A 13,758-nucleotide genomic window follows, 5' to 3' on the forward strand; every position below is an offset into this window, starting at 1 on the left:
GATCTCATTCAGATTCGATGGAGAAATCAAAAGCTTTACAGACAAGAAAAAGCTAAGAGAATTCAGCACCACCAAACCAGCTCTACAACAAATGCTAAAGGAACTTCTCTAACTGGGAAACACAAGAGAAGAAAAGGACCTACAAAAACAAACCCAAAACAATTAAGAAAATGGTCATAGGAACATACATATCGATAATTACCTTAAATGTGAATGGATTAAATGCTCCAACTAAAACACACAGGCTTGCTGAATGGATACAAAAACAAGACCCATATATATGCTGTCTACAAGAGACCCACTTCAGACCTACGGACACATACAGACTGAAACTGGGGGGATGGAAAAAGATATTCCATGAAAATGGAAATCAAAAGAAAGCTGGAGTAGCAATACTCATATCTGATAAAATAGACTTTAAAATAAAGAATGTTACGAGAGACAAGGAAGGACACTACATATGATCAAGGGATCAGTCCAAGAAGAAGATATAACAATTATATATGCACCCAACATAGGAACACCTCAATACATAAAGCAACTGCTAACAGCTCTAAAAGAGGAAGTCAACAGTAACAGTAATAGTGGGGGACTTTAACACCTCACTTAAACCAATGGATAGATCATCCAAAATGAAAATAAATAAGGAAACGGAAGCTTTAAATGACACAATAGACAAGATAGATTTAATTGATATTTATATGACATTCCATCCAAAAACAGCAGATTACACTTTCTTCTCAAGTGTGCACGGACATTCTCCAGGATAGATCACATCTTGGGTCACAAATCAAGCCTCATTAAATTTAAGAAAATTGAAATCATATCAAGCATCTTTTCTGACCACAAAGCTATGAGATTTGAAATGAATTACAGGGAAATAAATGTAAAAAACACAAACACATGGAGGCTAAATAATACGTTACTAAATAACCAAGAGATCACTGGAGAAATCAAAGAGGAAGTAAAAAAATACCTAGAGACAAATGACAATGAAAACACGATGATCCAAAACCTGTGGGATGCAGCAAAAGCAGTTCTAAGAGGGAAGTTTATAGCTATACAAGCCTACCTCAAGAAACAAGACCCGGGCTTCCCTGGTGGCGCAGTGGTTGAGAATCCGCCTGCCTATGCAGGGGACACGGGTTCGTGCCCCGGTCCGGGAAGATCCCACATGCCGCGGAGTGGCTGGGCCCGTGAGCCATGCTGGGCCCGTGAGCCATGGCCGCTGAGCCTGCGCGTCCGGAGCCTGTGCTCCGCGCAACGGGAGAGGCCACAACAGTGAGAGGCCCGCGTACCACAAAAAAAAACAAAAACAAGAAACAAGAAAAATCTCAAATAAACAATCTAACCTTACACTTAAAATAACTAGAGAAAGAAGAACAAACAAAACACAAAGTTAGCAGAAGGAAAGAAATCATAAAGATCAGATCAGAAATAAATGAAATTGAAACAAAGAAAACAATAGCAAAGATCAATAAAACTAAAAGCTGGTTCTTTGAGAAGATAAACAAAATTGATAAACCAATAGCCAGACTCATCAAGAGAAAGAGGGAGAGGACTCAAATCAATAAAATTAGAAATGAAAAAGGAGAAGTTACAACAGACACCGCAGAAATACAAGGCATCCTAAGAGACTACTACAAGCAACTCTATGCCAACAAAATGGACAAGCTGGAAGAAATGGACAAATTCTTAGAAAGGTATAACCTTCCAAGACTTAACCAGGAAGAAATAGAAAATATGAACAGACCAATCACAAGTAATAAAATTGACACTGTGATTAAAAATCTTCCAGCAAACAAAAGTCCAGGACTAGATGGCTTCACAGGTGAATTCTATTAAACATTTAGAGAAGAGCTAACACTCATCTTTCTCAAACTCTTCCAAAAAATTGCAGAGGAAGGAACACTCCCAAACTCATTCTATGAGGCCACCATTACCCTGATACCAAAACCAAAGATACTACAAAAAAAGAAAATTACAGACCAATATCACTGATGAATATAGATGCAAAGATCCTCCACAAAATACTAGCAAACAGAATCCAACAACACATTAAAAGGATCATACACCATGATCAAGTGGGATTTATCCCAGAGATGCAAGGATTCTTCAATATATGCAAATCAATCAATGTGACACACCATATTAACAAATTGAATAAGAAAAACCATATGTTCATCTCAATAGATGCAGGAAAAGCTTTTGACAAAATTCAACATCCATTTATGATAAAAAAACTTTCCAGAAAATGGGCATAGAGGGAACCTACCTCAACATAATAAAGGCCATATATGAAAAACCCACAGCAAACATCTTTCTCAATGGTGAAAAACTGAAAGCATTTCCTCTAAGATCAAGAACAAGACAAGGATGTCCACTCTCGCCACTCTTATTCAACATAGTTTTGGAAGCCCTAGCCACGGCAATCAGAGAAGAAAAAGAAGTAAAAGGAATACATATTGGAAAAGAAGAAGTAAATCTGTCACTGTTTCCAAATGACATGATACTATACATCGAGAATCCTAAAGATGCCACCTGAAAACTAGAGCTAATTAATGAATTTGGTAAAGTTTCAGGATACAAAATTAATACACAAAAATCTCTTTCATTCCTATACACTAATGATGAAAAATCTGAAAGAGAAATTAAGGAAACGCTCCCATTTACCATTGCAACAAAAAGAATGAAATACCTAGGAATAAACCTACCTAGGGAGACAAAAGACGTGTATGCAGAAGACTATAAGACACTGATGAAAGAAATTAAAGATGATACCAAAGATGGAGAGATATACCATGTTCTTGGATTGGAAGAATCAATATTGTGGAAATGACTATACTACCCAAAGCAATCTACAGATTCAATGCAACCCCTATCAAATTACCAATGGCATTTTTTACGGAACTAGAACAAAAAATCTTAAAATTTGTATGGAGACACAAAACACCCTGAATAGCCAAAGCAGTTTTGAGGGAAAACAACAGAGCGGGAGGAATCAGGATCCCTGACTTCAGACTATACTACAAAGCTACAGTAATCAAGACAATATGGTACTGGCACAATAACAGAAACATAGATAAAGGGAACAAGATAGAAAGCCCAGAGATAAACCCACACACCTATGGTCAACTAATCTATGACAAAGGAGGCAAGGATATACACTAGAGAAAAGACAGTCTCTTCAATAAGTGGTGCTGGGAAAACTGGACAGCTACATGTAAAAGAATGAAATTGGAACACTCCCTAACACCATAGACAAAAATAAACTCAAAATGGATTCGAGACCTAAATGTAAGACCGGACACTATAAAACTCTTAGAGGAAAACATAGGAAGAACACTCTTTGACATACATCACAGCAAGATCTTTTTTGATCCACCTCCTAGGGTAATGGAAATAAAAACAAAAATAAACAAATGGGACCTAATGAAACTTGAAAGCTTTTGCACAGCAAAGGAGACCATAAACAAGATGAAAAGACAACCCTCATAATGGGAGAAAATATTTACAAATGAATCAGTGGACAAAGGATTAATATCCAAAATATATAAACAGCTCATGCAGCTCAGTATTAAAAAAAAACAAATAACCCAATTCAAAAATGGGCAGAAGACCTAAATAGACATTTCTCCAAAGAAGACATGCAGATGGCCAAGAAACACATGAAAAGCTGCTCAACATCACTAATCATTAGAGAAATGCAAATCAAAACTACAATGAGTATCACCTCACACCAGTTAGAATGGGCATCATCAGAAAATCTACAAACAACAAATGCTGGAGAAGGCGTGGAGAAAAGGGAACCCTCTTGCACTGTTGGTGGGAATGTAAATTGATACAGCCACTATGGAGAACAGTATGGGGGTTCCTTAAAAAACTAAAAATAGGAGGCTTCCCTGGTGGCGCAGTGGTTGAGAATCCACCTACCGATGTAGGGGACATGGGTTCGTGCCCTGGTCCGGGAAGATCCCACATGCCGCAGAGTGGCTGGGCCCGTGAGCCATGGCCGCTGAGCCTGCGTGTCCGGAGCCTGTGCTCCGCAACGGGAGAGGCCACGGCAGTGAGAGGCCCACGTACCACCAAAAAAAAAAAAAAAAAAAAAAACTAAAATTAGAATTACCATATGATCTCGCAATCCCACTACTGGGCATATACCCAGAGAAAACCATAATTCAAAAAGACACATGCAGGCTTCCCTGGCAGTGCAGTGGTTGAGAGTCCGCCTGCCAATGCAGGGGACGCGGGTTCGTGCCCCGGTCCCGGAGGATCCCGCGTGCCTCGGAGTGGCTGGGCCCGTGAGCCATGGCTGCTGGGCCTGTGCGTCCGGAGCCTGTGCTCCGTAACGGGAGAGGCCGCAATAGTGAGAGGCCCGTGTACCACAAGAAAAAAAAAAAGACACATGCACCCCAGTGTTCATTGCAGCACTGTTTACAATAGCCGGGTCATGGAATCAACCTAAATGCCCATCAACAGACAAGTGGATAAAGAAGTTGTGGTACATACATACAATGGAATATTACTCATCCATACAAAGGAATGAAATTGGGTCATTTGTTGAGACGTGGATGGATCTAGAGACTGTCATACAAAGTGAAGTAAGTCAGAAAGGGAAAAACAAATATCGTATATTAACACATGTATGTGGAACCTAGAAAAATGGTACAGATGAACCAGTTTGCAGGGCAGAAGTTGAGACACAAATGTAGAGAACAAATGTATGAACACCAAGGGGGGAAAGCTACGGGTGTGTGTGTGTGTGTGTGTGTGTGTGTGTGTGATGAATAGGGCGATTGGGATTGACATGTATACACTGATGTGTATAAAATTGATGACTAATAAGAACCTGCTGTATACAAAAATAAAATTTAAAAATTTTTAAAAAAAGAATTTATTTGAACCCTTGCCTGAAGTGTCACAGCCTTACAACAATGAAAAACTGGAGACAGGGAGACTGTCTTAAATCCTTTCTTTTCTTAATCTTGTGTTTGGTGGGGGTACCCAAGCATTTTGAATAACCAACCAGCATATATTTGAGAATTTACTACGTACCATTAACAGGAGCTTTCTAGAGGACCCAGAAAACCTATACAATACTTTCCATATTTCAGTAACCTTAGTTTTACTTGGTAAGCAAACACTATCCCTGTGTTCTAATTTATAAAATAGTGCTGAATTGACATAGGTGTTCAGAAAGGAAGTAATCATCAAGGCTTCAAGTAATCAAGGAAGATTTCTTAGAAAAGGTGAGACTTGCACTGGATCTCATGATCCAGAAAGGCAGAACGAAGGGCTTCTCTGAAAGAAGCAACATGTACAATGAACATGGACTTAGGTCTGAGTGGAGTAGAGTCTTTACTGGGGTATCCTAGAAAACAGGTTAGGGCTAGTTAGTTTTGATCAAATTATAAACATAATTCCAAAGTTTAACATTGTCTTAACAGTCTTAAAATTATTCTTCCTTTATAATTCTTCCAAGTTTTAAAAATGGAACCTTTGAATCTTCAAATCAGGTTTTTGGTTAAATGTGTAATTCAATTAGGGCATTCTATCATAATCATTTACTAAAATTAGAAAAGAAATGTAATTAATTACTTTGACTCTCTTTGCTTACTTATTCTGTTGTCTTTATGTTCCGGGAACAAGTTTGGTAGAACTCATTCATCCAAAAGTATTTAATGTGCATCTTCGACGTGGCAGGCAGTGAACATCAGGCAAGAGTCGCAGCCCTCAGGGACCTTACAGGGACCCCGAGTTGTGAGGAGAGTGACAGCGTGTGGAGGATGGACGGGAAGTCGTTCAGGGAAAGGATGGGTATGCTAGAATTTTCAATAAGGTGGTCAGAGAAAGGCAGCTAAGAAGATGGTATTTCTTAGAATCAGTAAGCGAGAATTAATCATGAATAGTCTGTGGTATTTTTCAAAAAGCTTTGACAGTTGATTTTTCTCATAATTTATTCTCTAGGGTGTAAAAGGGAACAAAAATAGCTGCTCGATCTCATGTGCCCACCCAATGATTTTTCAGATGAATGCACTGGACACCCTTGGTCAGACTGCTTTGCATAGAGCTGCCCTTGCCGGTCACCTGCAGACCTGCCGCCTGCTACTGAGTTACGGCTCTGATCCCTCCATCATCTCTTTACAAGGCTTTACAGCAGCACAGATGGGGAACGAAGCAGTGCAGCAGATTCTGAGTGGTAAGTTCAAATAGATATTGCGTTCTGTTCTTCCTCTTCCATGTCTGTCCACTGATAAACACTTGCCACAGACAAACTTTGTGCCCCTTGTTTTAAGTGGCTCTTTGGAATATTTTCTTTGCCTGAATATTTTTCCTGCCTTTCCTTGCTTGCAGTTTAGCCTGTGGCTCTGCCCATCAGCCTATTTTGGTGGGGTTGAGGTAGGTGTCATGAAAAGAGGCAACCATTTTCTTTAATTTTTTTAGTGTTAAGTTGGAAACCTGACTTATGGGTGTTATGATCAAAGGTTACTTAAAACTCCTATAAATAGTGTGGAATTCCTGGTTTAAATATAATTATAAAATCTTACTGAGTGTTACAGTGCCTACCTAGTACAGTGTTATATACTCTAAGTATCTAGTTTATTGAGGGTGATCAAACATAAAACTGTTACAAAAATAGATACTAGTTTCCAAAGCCCCCAAATTAGAGGAAATAACACAGTATGCCTACTGAAAAATGAATAAGAAGTTACAAAAGAAATTTAATATAATTGACTCTTCTTTCTCGTTCTTTTAATTTTTTCCATGGATATGTCTGCTGTAGAATGACCTAACAAACTGAAAGAGTAAAATAGAGTAGACTACAGGCAAGGAATCAGAAGTCTGCTACTTTCCCTACGTGTAATGCAGTAGTTCTTTTCTTCATCAGACACAGCGTACCCTCTTTATTATGAATATTTTATAGCATCCACTTACTATCCAGAAATGAAATTCATAGATACTATGACCTAACTATACAGAGACCTTTCCAAAAATAATTATTAAATGCCCTATCTGTAATAGAAAGGGAAAATGAAAGTAAATTACAGTAAAATAATTTATAATTGTTACAATAGTAATAGCTATTACTCTAGTGTGCATGACTCCACTAGAAGACAAAAATTAACCCCCAAAATTTCTGAAGGGCCCCCCAAAAGTACAGCCCAGTTAGGAATCACTACTATACATGGACACAGGGGACCTTTCCAGACTTATGGAGCATGGTACGTGTTGTTAGAGCTGAGTCAGAGCTAACCAGCCTCATAAGAGTAACTGTGCCACATTGTCAAAGCTGTTGATTCGGTTTATTTTCCTTGTGTTAGTTCATTCTTAGGTAGTGGCATTCTACTTCAGTCTTAGGTGATGATCTCTAGACAGTTAAAGTTAGACCTGTCTAGGCCATCTTCTCTATCAATACCAATAAGATCTATCTAAAGGAATAAAATTTGCTATCATAGGATTTTTAGCTTCAACTATGAAAAACATGCCTTCATTTAACTTCCTGTTTCTACAGAACAATAGAACATTTGCTTAAAGAAGATAAGCACTCTTTGACTAGGAAATACTTCTGCCTTCTCAGTAAATTCTACTAATTTCTAAAAGGTGTGATTTTTGTTTCAGAAATTTTTCTCTTATACTTTTGTAAGAACCATTTAGTAGTGGATTTTAAGTTAGTTTCTATAAGTTGTAACCATAAATCAGGCAAACATTTATAGCTATTACATTAGATTTTCTAATAATACTATACATAGTTTTTAGAGGTAATTGACAAAATGGTGAGGAAAGGATTGAATAAATTAAGCAGATTAGGTCCAGAAATGCTTTTAAAACGTCTTCTAAATGAATAGTTAGAATATATGACTGCTGGTAAAAGATAAATAGCGAATCACAAATGAAAATTTTTTCAATTATTTTTATAATTCTTAAAAATTGATGAGTAAGATAAAGCATTATATAGGTCATTAAATGCCTAATTTAGTATGTGCCAGAACTTTTTAGTTTAGTTCTTCATATTTTTTATTGATCTGGAAAGATAATACAAATAATAGAAATTAACGGTAAAGTCTTGCCCTTAGATTTTTTTAAAATGGGAATTATTTTTTATTTGGAAGAGGATATAATTTTTTTTTTTTTTTTTTTGTGGTACGCGGGCCTCTCACTATTGTGGCCTCTCCCATTGCGGAGTGCAGGCTCCGGACGCGCAGGCTCAGCGGCCATGGTTCACGGGCCCAGCCACTCCGCAGCATGTGGGATCTTCCCCGGACCAGGGCACGAACCCATGTCCCCTGCATCGGCAGGCGGATTCTCAACCACTGCGCCACCAGGGAAGCCCGAGGATATAATTTTTTAAACTAATATTTCTGCAAGAAACTTGTGTGTCTGTAGTCTGTAGACCATGTACTGGCTGAACTTTTCAACTTTACCTATATTTACTAATCCAATTCCAGGTTATATCTATAATGACTCCTGAAAGAATACATCAATCATATAGAATGTATAGTAAGTTATTAGAGTTCTGTTCTGGGTAATATTTTAAAGATACATTTTAAAACACCTGTTAATACCAGATTTGAGATCTACTTTTAGAAACCTGCATTTTCAGCTCCCAAGTCTATAGTTGCCAACAGTTTACATTAGTAAAGTTTTCTGCAGACTAACAAATGCAATAAATTCCCTTTTAAAGAAAGATAATTGTTGGTATTTCAAAAATGTATTTCATTATATGAAATACTCTCATCTTTCCTCCCTATAATCTTAGCATTTTACCTGCTAAGTATTATTATTATGACTAAATAAATACAGTTTATCTTCCATTGAAGACTTCCCATAACTTACTCTGTAAAACTCACTTCCCTGAATAAAGTACTTTAGAAAGAGCTGAAGTATTTCTTCTGAAATCTGAAACCTTATTATAGCATCACTTGATCTTCCCTTTTGGACACTGGGCTCAAGGAAGGTGTCTCTGGCCACAAGATACTGAAATCTTAAGCCTGGAAGAGAATTTCTGGGAAACCAACCAACGCTCACTTTATAGGTGCGAAAACTAAGCTATCAAATGATTTGTCCATCATCACACTAGAGCCCAGTCTAAATCCAGGTTTTCTGGACTTAAGTTCTTTTGTGTTACGTGAGTGTGTGTACACGTGTGCATTATAAAAGCCACACTTAATGTCCATGAACATACTTTGAGTGATAAGCATTGTTTTCTTTAAAAATCTTTTTATTTGGGCCAATGTATAATGAACTTTTGATTTGTTTATAGTATTGGATTAATCAGAATAACTCATTTGTTAGCCTCATAACTTCTAGACTTAACAGTCTGATTTAATTATTCTATTTAACATTTGTATCACACCTCTTAAGACATTTTTCTTTTTTTTTTTTTTAAATTATTTATTTTATTTATTTATTTTTGGTTGTGTTGGGTCCTCATTGCTGCATGGGCTTTCTCTAGTTGCATCCAGTGGGAGCTACTCTATGTTGCGCTGAGCAGGCCTCTCATTGCAGTGGCCTCTCTTGTTGAGGAGCATGGGCTCTAGGCACGCAGGCTTCAGTAGTTGTGGCATGTGGGCTCTAGAGCGCAGACTCAGTAGTTGCTCTGCAGCATGTGGGATCCTCCCGGACCAGGACTCAAACCCGTGTCCCCTGCATTGGTAGGTGAATTCTTAACCACTGCGCCACCAGGGAAGCCCTTAAGACATTTTAAATTGCATTTCCCTGAAGCTATAATAAATGCGAATTAAACAAATTTCTGTATTTAGTAGGCCTTTTTTGTACACTGATTATATTTTCTAAGTTCACTGATTTCAGGAGTATTACTTCTGTTTCATATTGTAGAAATTGAGACCAAAAAGAAAGACTAAACATTAAGTACTGAAAGTTGAGTGGCTTCCCTCGGTTTACATAACAGAATCTATTGCAAAGCTTCGCTCCAACACTTTGAAAGACCAATGTATCATAAAGATGTCCTTGATCTCATGGTCCTATGTTTTTCCATTCCCCTTTGCCAAGTTTTGACCATAAAATTTGAAAGAGTAATTGGGATGGAGAAGGATTTGTGTGTCCTAAAATTTGTTTGAATTTGGCTTATGGTAATGTGGCTATAGATTGAAGTAAGACACCACAAAACCTTAAATTAGATCTTAGAAATTTCCGACACCTTAACCTCTCTCTTTCCATTCACCAAATAATTTTCCCTCCTTAGCTACTCTGTGATTCCTTACAAACCAACAGTACTCTTTCCTTTCTTTCATGTAGAAAGTACACCTATACGCACTTCTGATGTTGACTATCGGCTCTTAGAAGCATCTAAAGCCGGAGACTTGGAAACTGTGAAGGTAAGGCAGCACTTTAATGTCTTGGGTAGCTCTGTGGAACCTTTGCTTACCAATTCATTTTAAGCTTGTAAATGAAACTACTCAAATCCAAACAATAAAAGGGATGAGCAGAGTAGATCCATAAACAGGAGAGTTCTTTAACTGTGAAGGTTTTCCTAGTATGTGCCTTACCTTAAACCACTTTCTAGTCACTTTACTTCTAGCTATATGAATGCTCTTTTTATTTCCACTTTTATTCATTAAAATGTTATTTTGGCCACTTTTATAAATTTCCAAGCTAGTTCAAGCCCAGGTAATAGTGCAGTAAAGTTTGAAACAATGTTCTTGACCTTTTCCAAGAGATTCTCACATTTGCTCTAGGAAAGCATCCTTATGATCCTGCAGCCATTTGGAATTAATTATATGCAGAAGATGGATCTTCTTTCCCATGTCATTGCTTGCCAAGGAGATTTTATCAACATTTACTTGTGGTGTAGAAACAATGATTAGAGATTGCATTTTTTCAAATATAAAATTATATTCTAATGTTGAATGTGCCTTTTTAAAACACATACACTTCCCATCTATAATCATTCATGTGTGGATGAAGATAGCAGAAAGGGGTATGAGTTTTGTTTTTGTTTGGGGATTGGTCTTGTAGTTTTTGGGTTTTTTTTTCCTTTTTTTAAAGAAAGGCTAATTGCAAATTTGGTATTGATAATCTTACCAGCTTATTTTTTACAAACTAATCTTGCTCATTTCTTATTGTCATTTCTTATTAAGCAAACTTGGTTTTTGTGATTTTTAGCAAACAAATTTTAGTACTCTCGATGATGTATACTGGTTGAAAATGACAGTAAATGCTTTCTAAACTCTGTTGCCTAGAAATTTTATTTTTGTTGCATTATGTAGCTACTTCTAACCTCTCTTCCATCTTACATTAACATCTAAGTTATTTAAAGGAAAATAGTAAATTTCAGTCATAATAGCCACTAGAGAGAAATTTTAAATTTCTCTTAGATCTGAAATTATATATATTTTTTCTTAAAAATACTTTTATCATTTGAAATGTATCCTAGTAAAATCTTAAAATATAAAAGTGATTAGGACTCCTTTTCTGTATCACAGCATGATAACCCCAGTGCTAGAATTGCTATATGTGCCCATTACAATTAAATTAATAGTTTATTATTTTTTTAATGTGTAGGTTTTAATTCCTACATCTTGTATGTATTAGAAACCATGCCACAGCTTCCAAGTTTCTTAAACAATCCATTCACAATAAAGGCCAAATATATTTTTATGAATAGAGTAGAAATGGCAGAAGAAAACAAAGCACAAATTAAGTGAGAATTAAGCATGGTAAACTTGCTTCCTTAGAGGCTTTAGAAAGCATTAGAAATTAGTTATTAGAAAAAAAGCCTGTTTGCTGAGTAAAGTATTTGAGAAGCAGGTAGGAAGGATATAAAAATTGCCTTGGCATTCAAAAAGAAATTGAAATAGAATAGAGGATAAAGAACTTCCAAATAGTAAAAAGCAAATATTTAATAAGCAGAATTGGCTTTCTTTTTGTTAATAAAAAAGTAAAATAAGGTAAAATAAATTGGGTTTTACTCCCTACCTCATCCCCATTTTGCCACTGTTGTCTGCAAAAGAGAAAAAAAGCTAACTTAGAATATAAAGAACTAGAATAAAAGCAGCAGCAGCAGGAAGCAGCTTCAGTCATGTAAGACACCATAGAAGGTGTTCATTGTCAATTTTTGTAGCCTTTCTTTCTAGTTTATGTATTTATTTCTATTTAATTTTGGTTTTTGATTCTATAATTTATATATTAATAAAATATATAAAATTTGCCACAGACTCAGTTGTCATGAAAAGATATAACTTGGCCAGATGACAGTGGCTCTTCAGATTTTAGTCTCTCCCTTATGCCCAGACTTCCTTCTGTCAGATAAAAATTGTACCACCTGAATAGCCCTGTTTTTACCCTACCAGCCCCTCCTCAGTATCTCCATAGATATCTTCCAGGTTCAGAGTTCTTATATTATAATAGCTCATTACAGTGAGCTATATATGAAAGCCCTTGCCATCATACCTGTAGCCTAGAAAATGTCACCGTTTTTCTCTGCTTTTTTAACTTAAGAATTCTTCTTTTCATTACCTCTGTTCTCATCACTTCCCTGAATTTGGGTAATTAAGTGATGTAGCAAGAAGATCAAAAGATGGGGTTTGAGTTTTTATTCTACCCCTTACCAACTGTATGAAAAAGGATGTCACTTAACTTCTGTGAGCCTTGGTTTTTTTATCTGTAAAATGGAGATGATTGTTTTTACACGTATATAATAATCCTCTCACTGAAAAAATATGAAATTCTTTGTAAGTTGTTCCTCAAATATTTTTATTGTAGTCCATCTATCACCATCAGCGATGCAACTGCTCTTGGACTAACTTTGCTTCTACTGCTTTGTAAGCAAACAGTTGAGCTTGTGCTGAAATGATAATATTCGAAAGGAGAATAAGTGAAAGAGAAGAGATTTGGAGGATACAGCTGAAGGAGATAGAAGGCCAAAAACTAGAATATGATCAGAATCAATCTGACTTGCAGACTTAGACAAATATCCCCTCAAAGATCAAGTAAAACATTGTTGACTGCATGGCTTTGCTGAGATGGATCGAAGGGCCAAGTGGATGTCCCAGACAGAATTAATGTAATTTTTCCAGAGCCTTCTTGCCTGCCACATCAAAGGAGGCAAGAATTCTGGGTAATTCTGCAGTCAACCAGGGTTGGTCTTATTTGAGCAAAGAGTGGCTAAGAGTGTGCTGGTAGAAGCATACAGGCTGTTACAGGCAGTCTCGGGGAGGAAAGCCTTATAACTATGAAGAAGGAAGGCACCATTTGCCTTGGAAATGCTTGCATTATTATGGGTTTTTCTTTTTGATTAAGATTTTGGCGAGGAAATGTTGAAAAAGATTAAATAGCTCTGCAAACGGAACATTTGTAGACACTGTAAAGCCAAACATCGTGCTGATTTTAAAACATCACTTGTATTATCTAATCTTTGGAAAGAAATATTCATTAGAAAAATACAATTTATCCAATATGTCTGCAGTATTTTGGAGCGAGTTCTATGAAAAAATACTAACGTTCTTTTTGTGTTTGCCTGTGTGTGTGTGCCATAAAAGCAACTTTGCAGCCCTCAGAATGTGAATTGCAGAGATTTAGAGGGCCGGCATTCTACACCCCTACACTTTGCGGCAGGCTATAACCGTGTGTCTGTCGTGGAGTACCTCCTGCACCACGGTGCCGATGTCCATGCCAAAGACAAAGGGTATGCGTTAGAATTTCACTGTTTGGGATTCATTTTCTTGATACTTAAAATTTCTTTTCTTTATATTTTTGAAGTTGTAGATTTTTTTTCCCTATTAAAAAAGTAATGCATGT

General features: G+C 36.8%; 1 protein-coding gene across 1 annotated transcript in view; it reads left to right on the forward strand.

The window, feature by feature from the left end:
- TNKS (tankyrase) overlaps nucleotides 1–13,758 on the forward strand; it is a 171,377-nt gene that overhangs the window by 123,452 nt on the left and 34,167 nt on the right. The window contains exons 12-14 of the mRNA XM_059049380.2: nucleotides 6,028–6,199; nucleotides 10,258–10,337; nucleotides 13,500–13,645. Coding sequence (XP_058905363.1) covers nucleotides 6,028–6,199; nucleotides 10,258–10,337; nucleotides 13,500–13,645 — 398 coding nt within the window. The remainder of the gene's footprint in view (nucleotides 1–6,027; nucleotides 6,200–10,257; nucleotides 10,338–13,499; nucleotides 13,646–13,758) is intronic.

Source organism: Kogia breviceps, chromosome 20 (assembly GCF_026419965.1).
Source record: "Kogia breviceps isolate mKogBre1 chromosome 20, mKogBre1 haplotype 1, whole genome shotgun sequence".
Lineage (NCBI taxonomy): Eukaryota > Metazoa > Chordata > Mammalia > Artiodactyla > Physeteridae > Kogia > Kogia breviceps.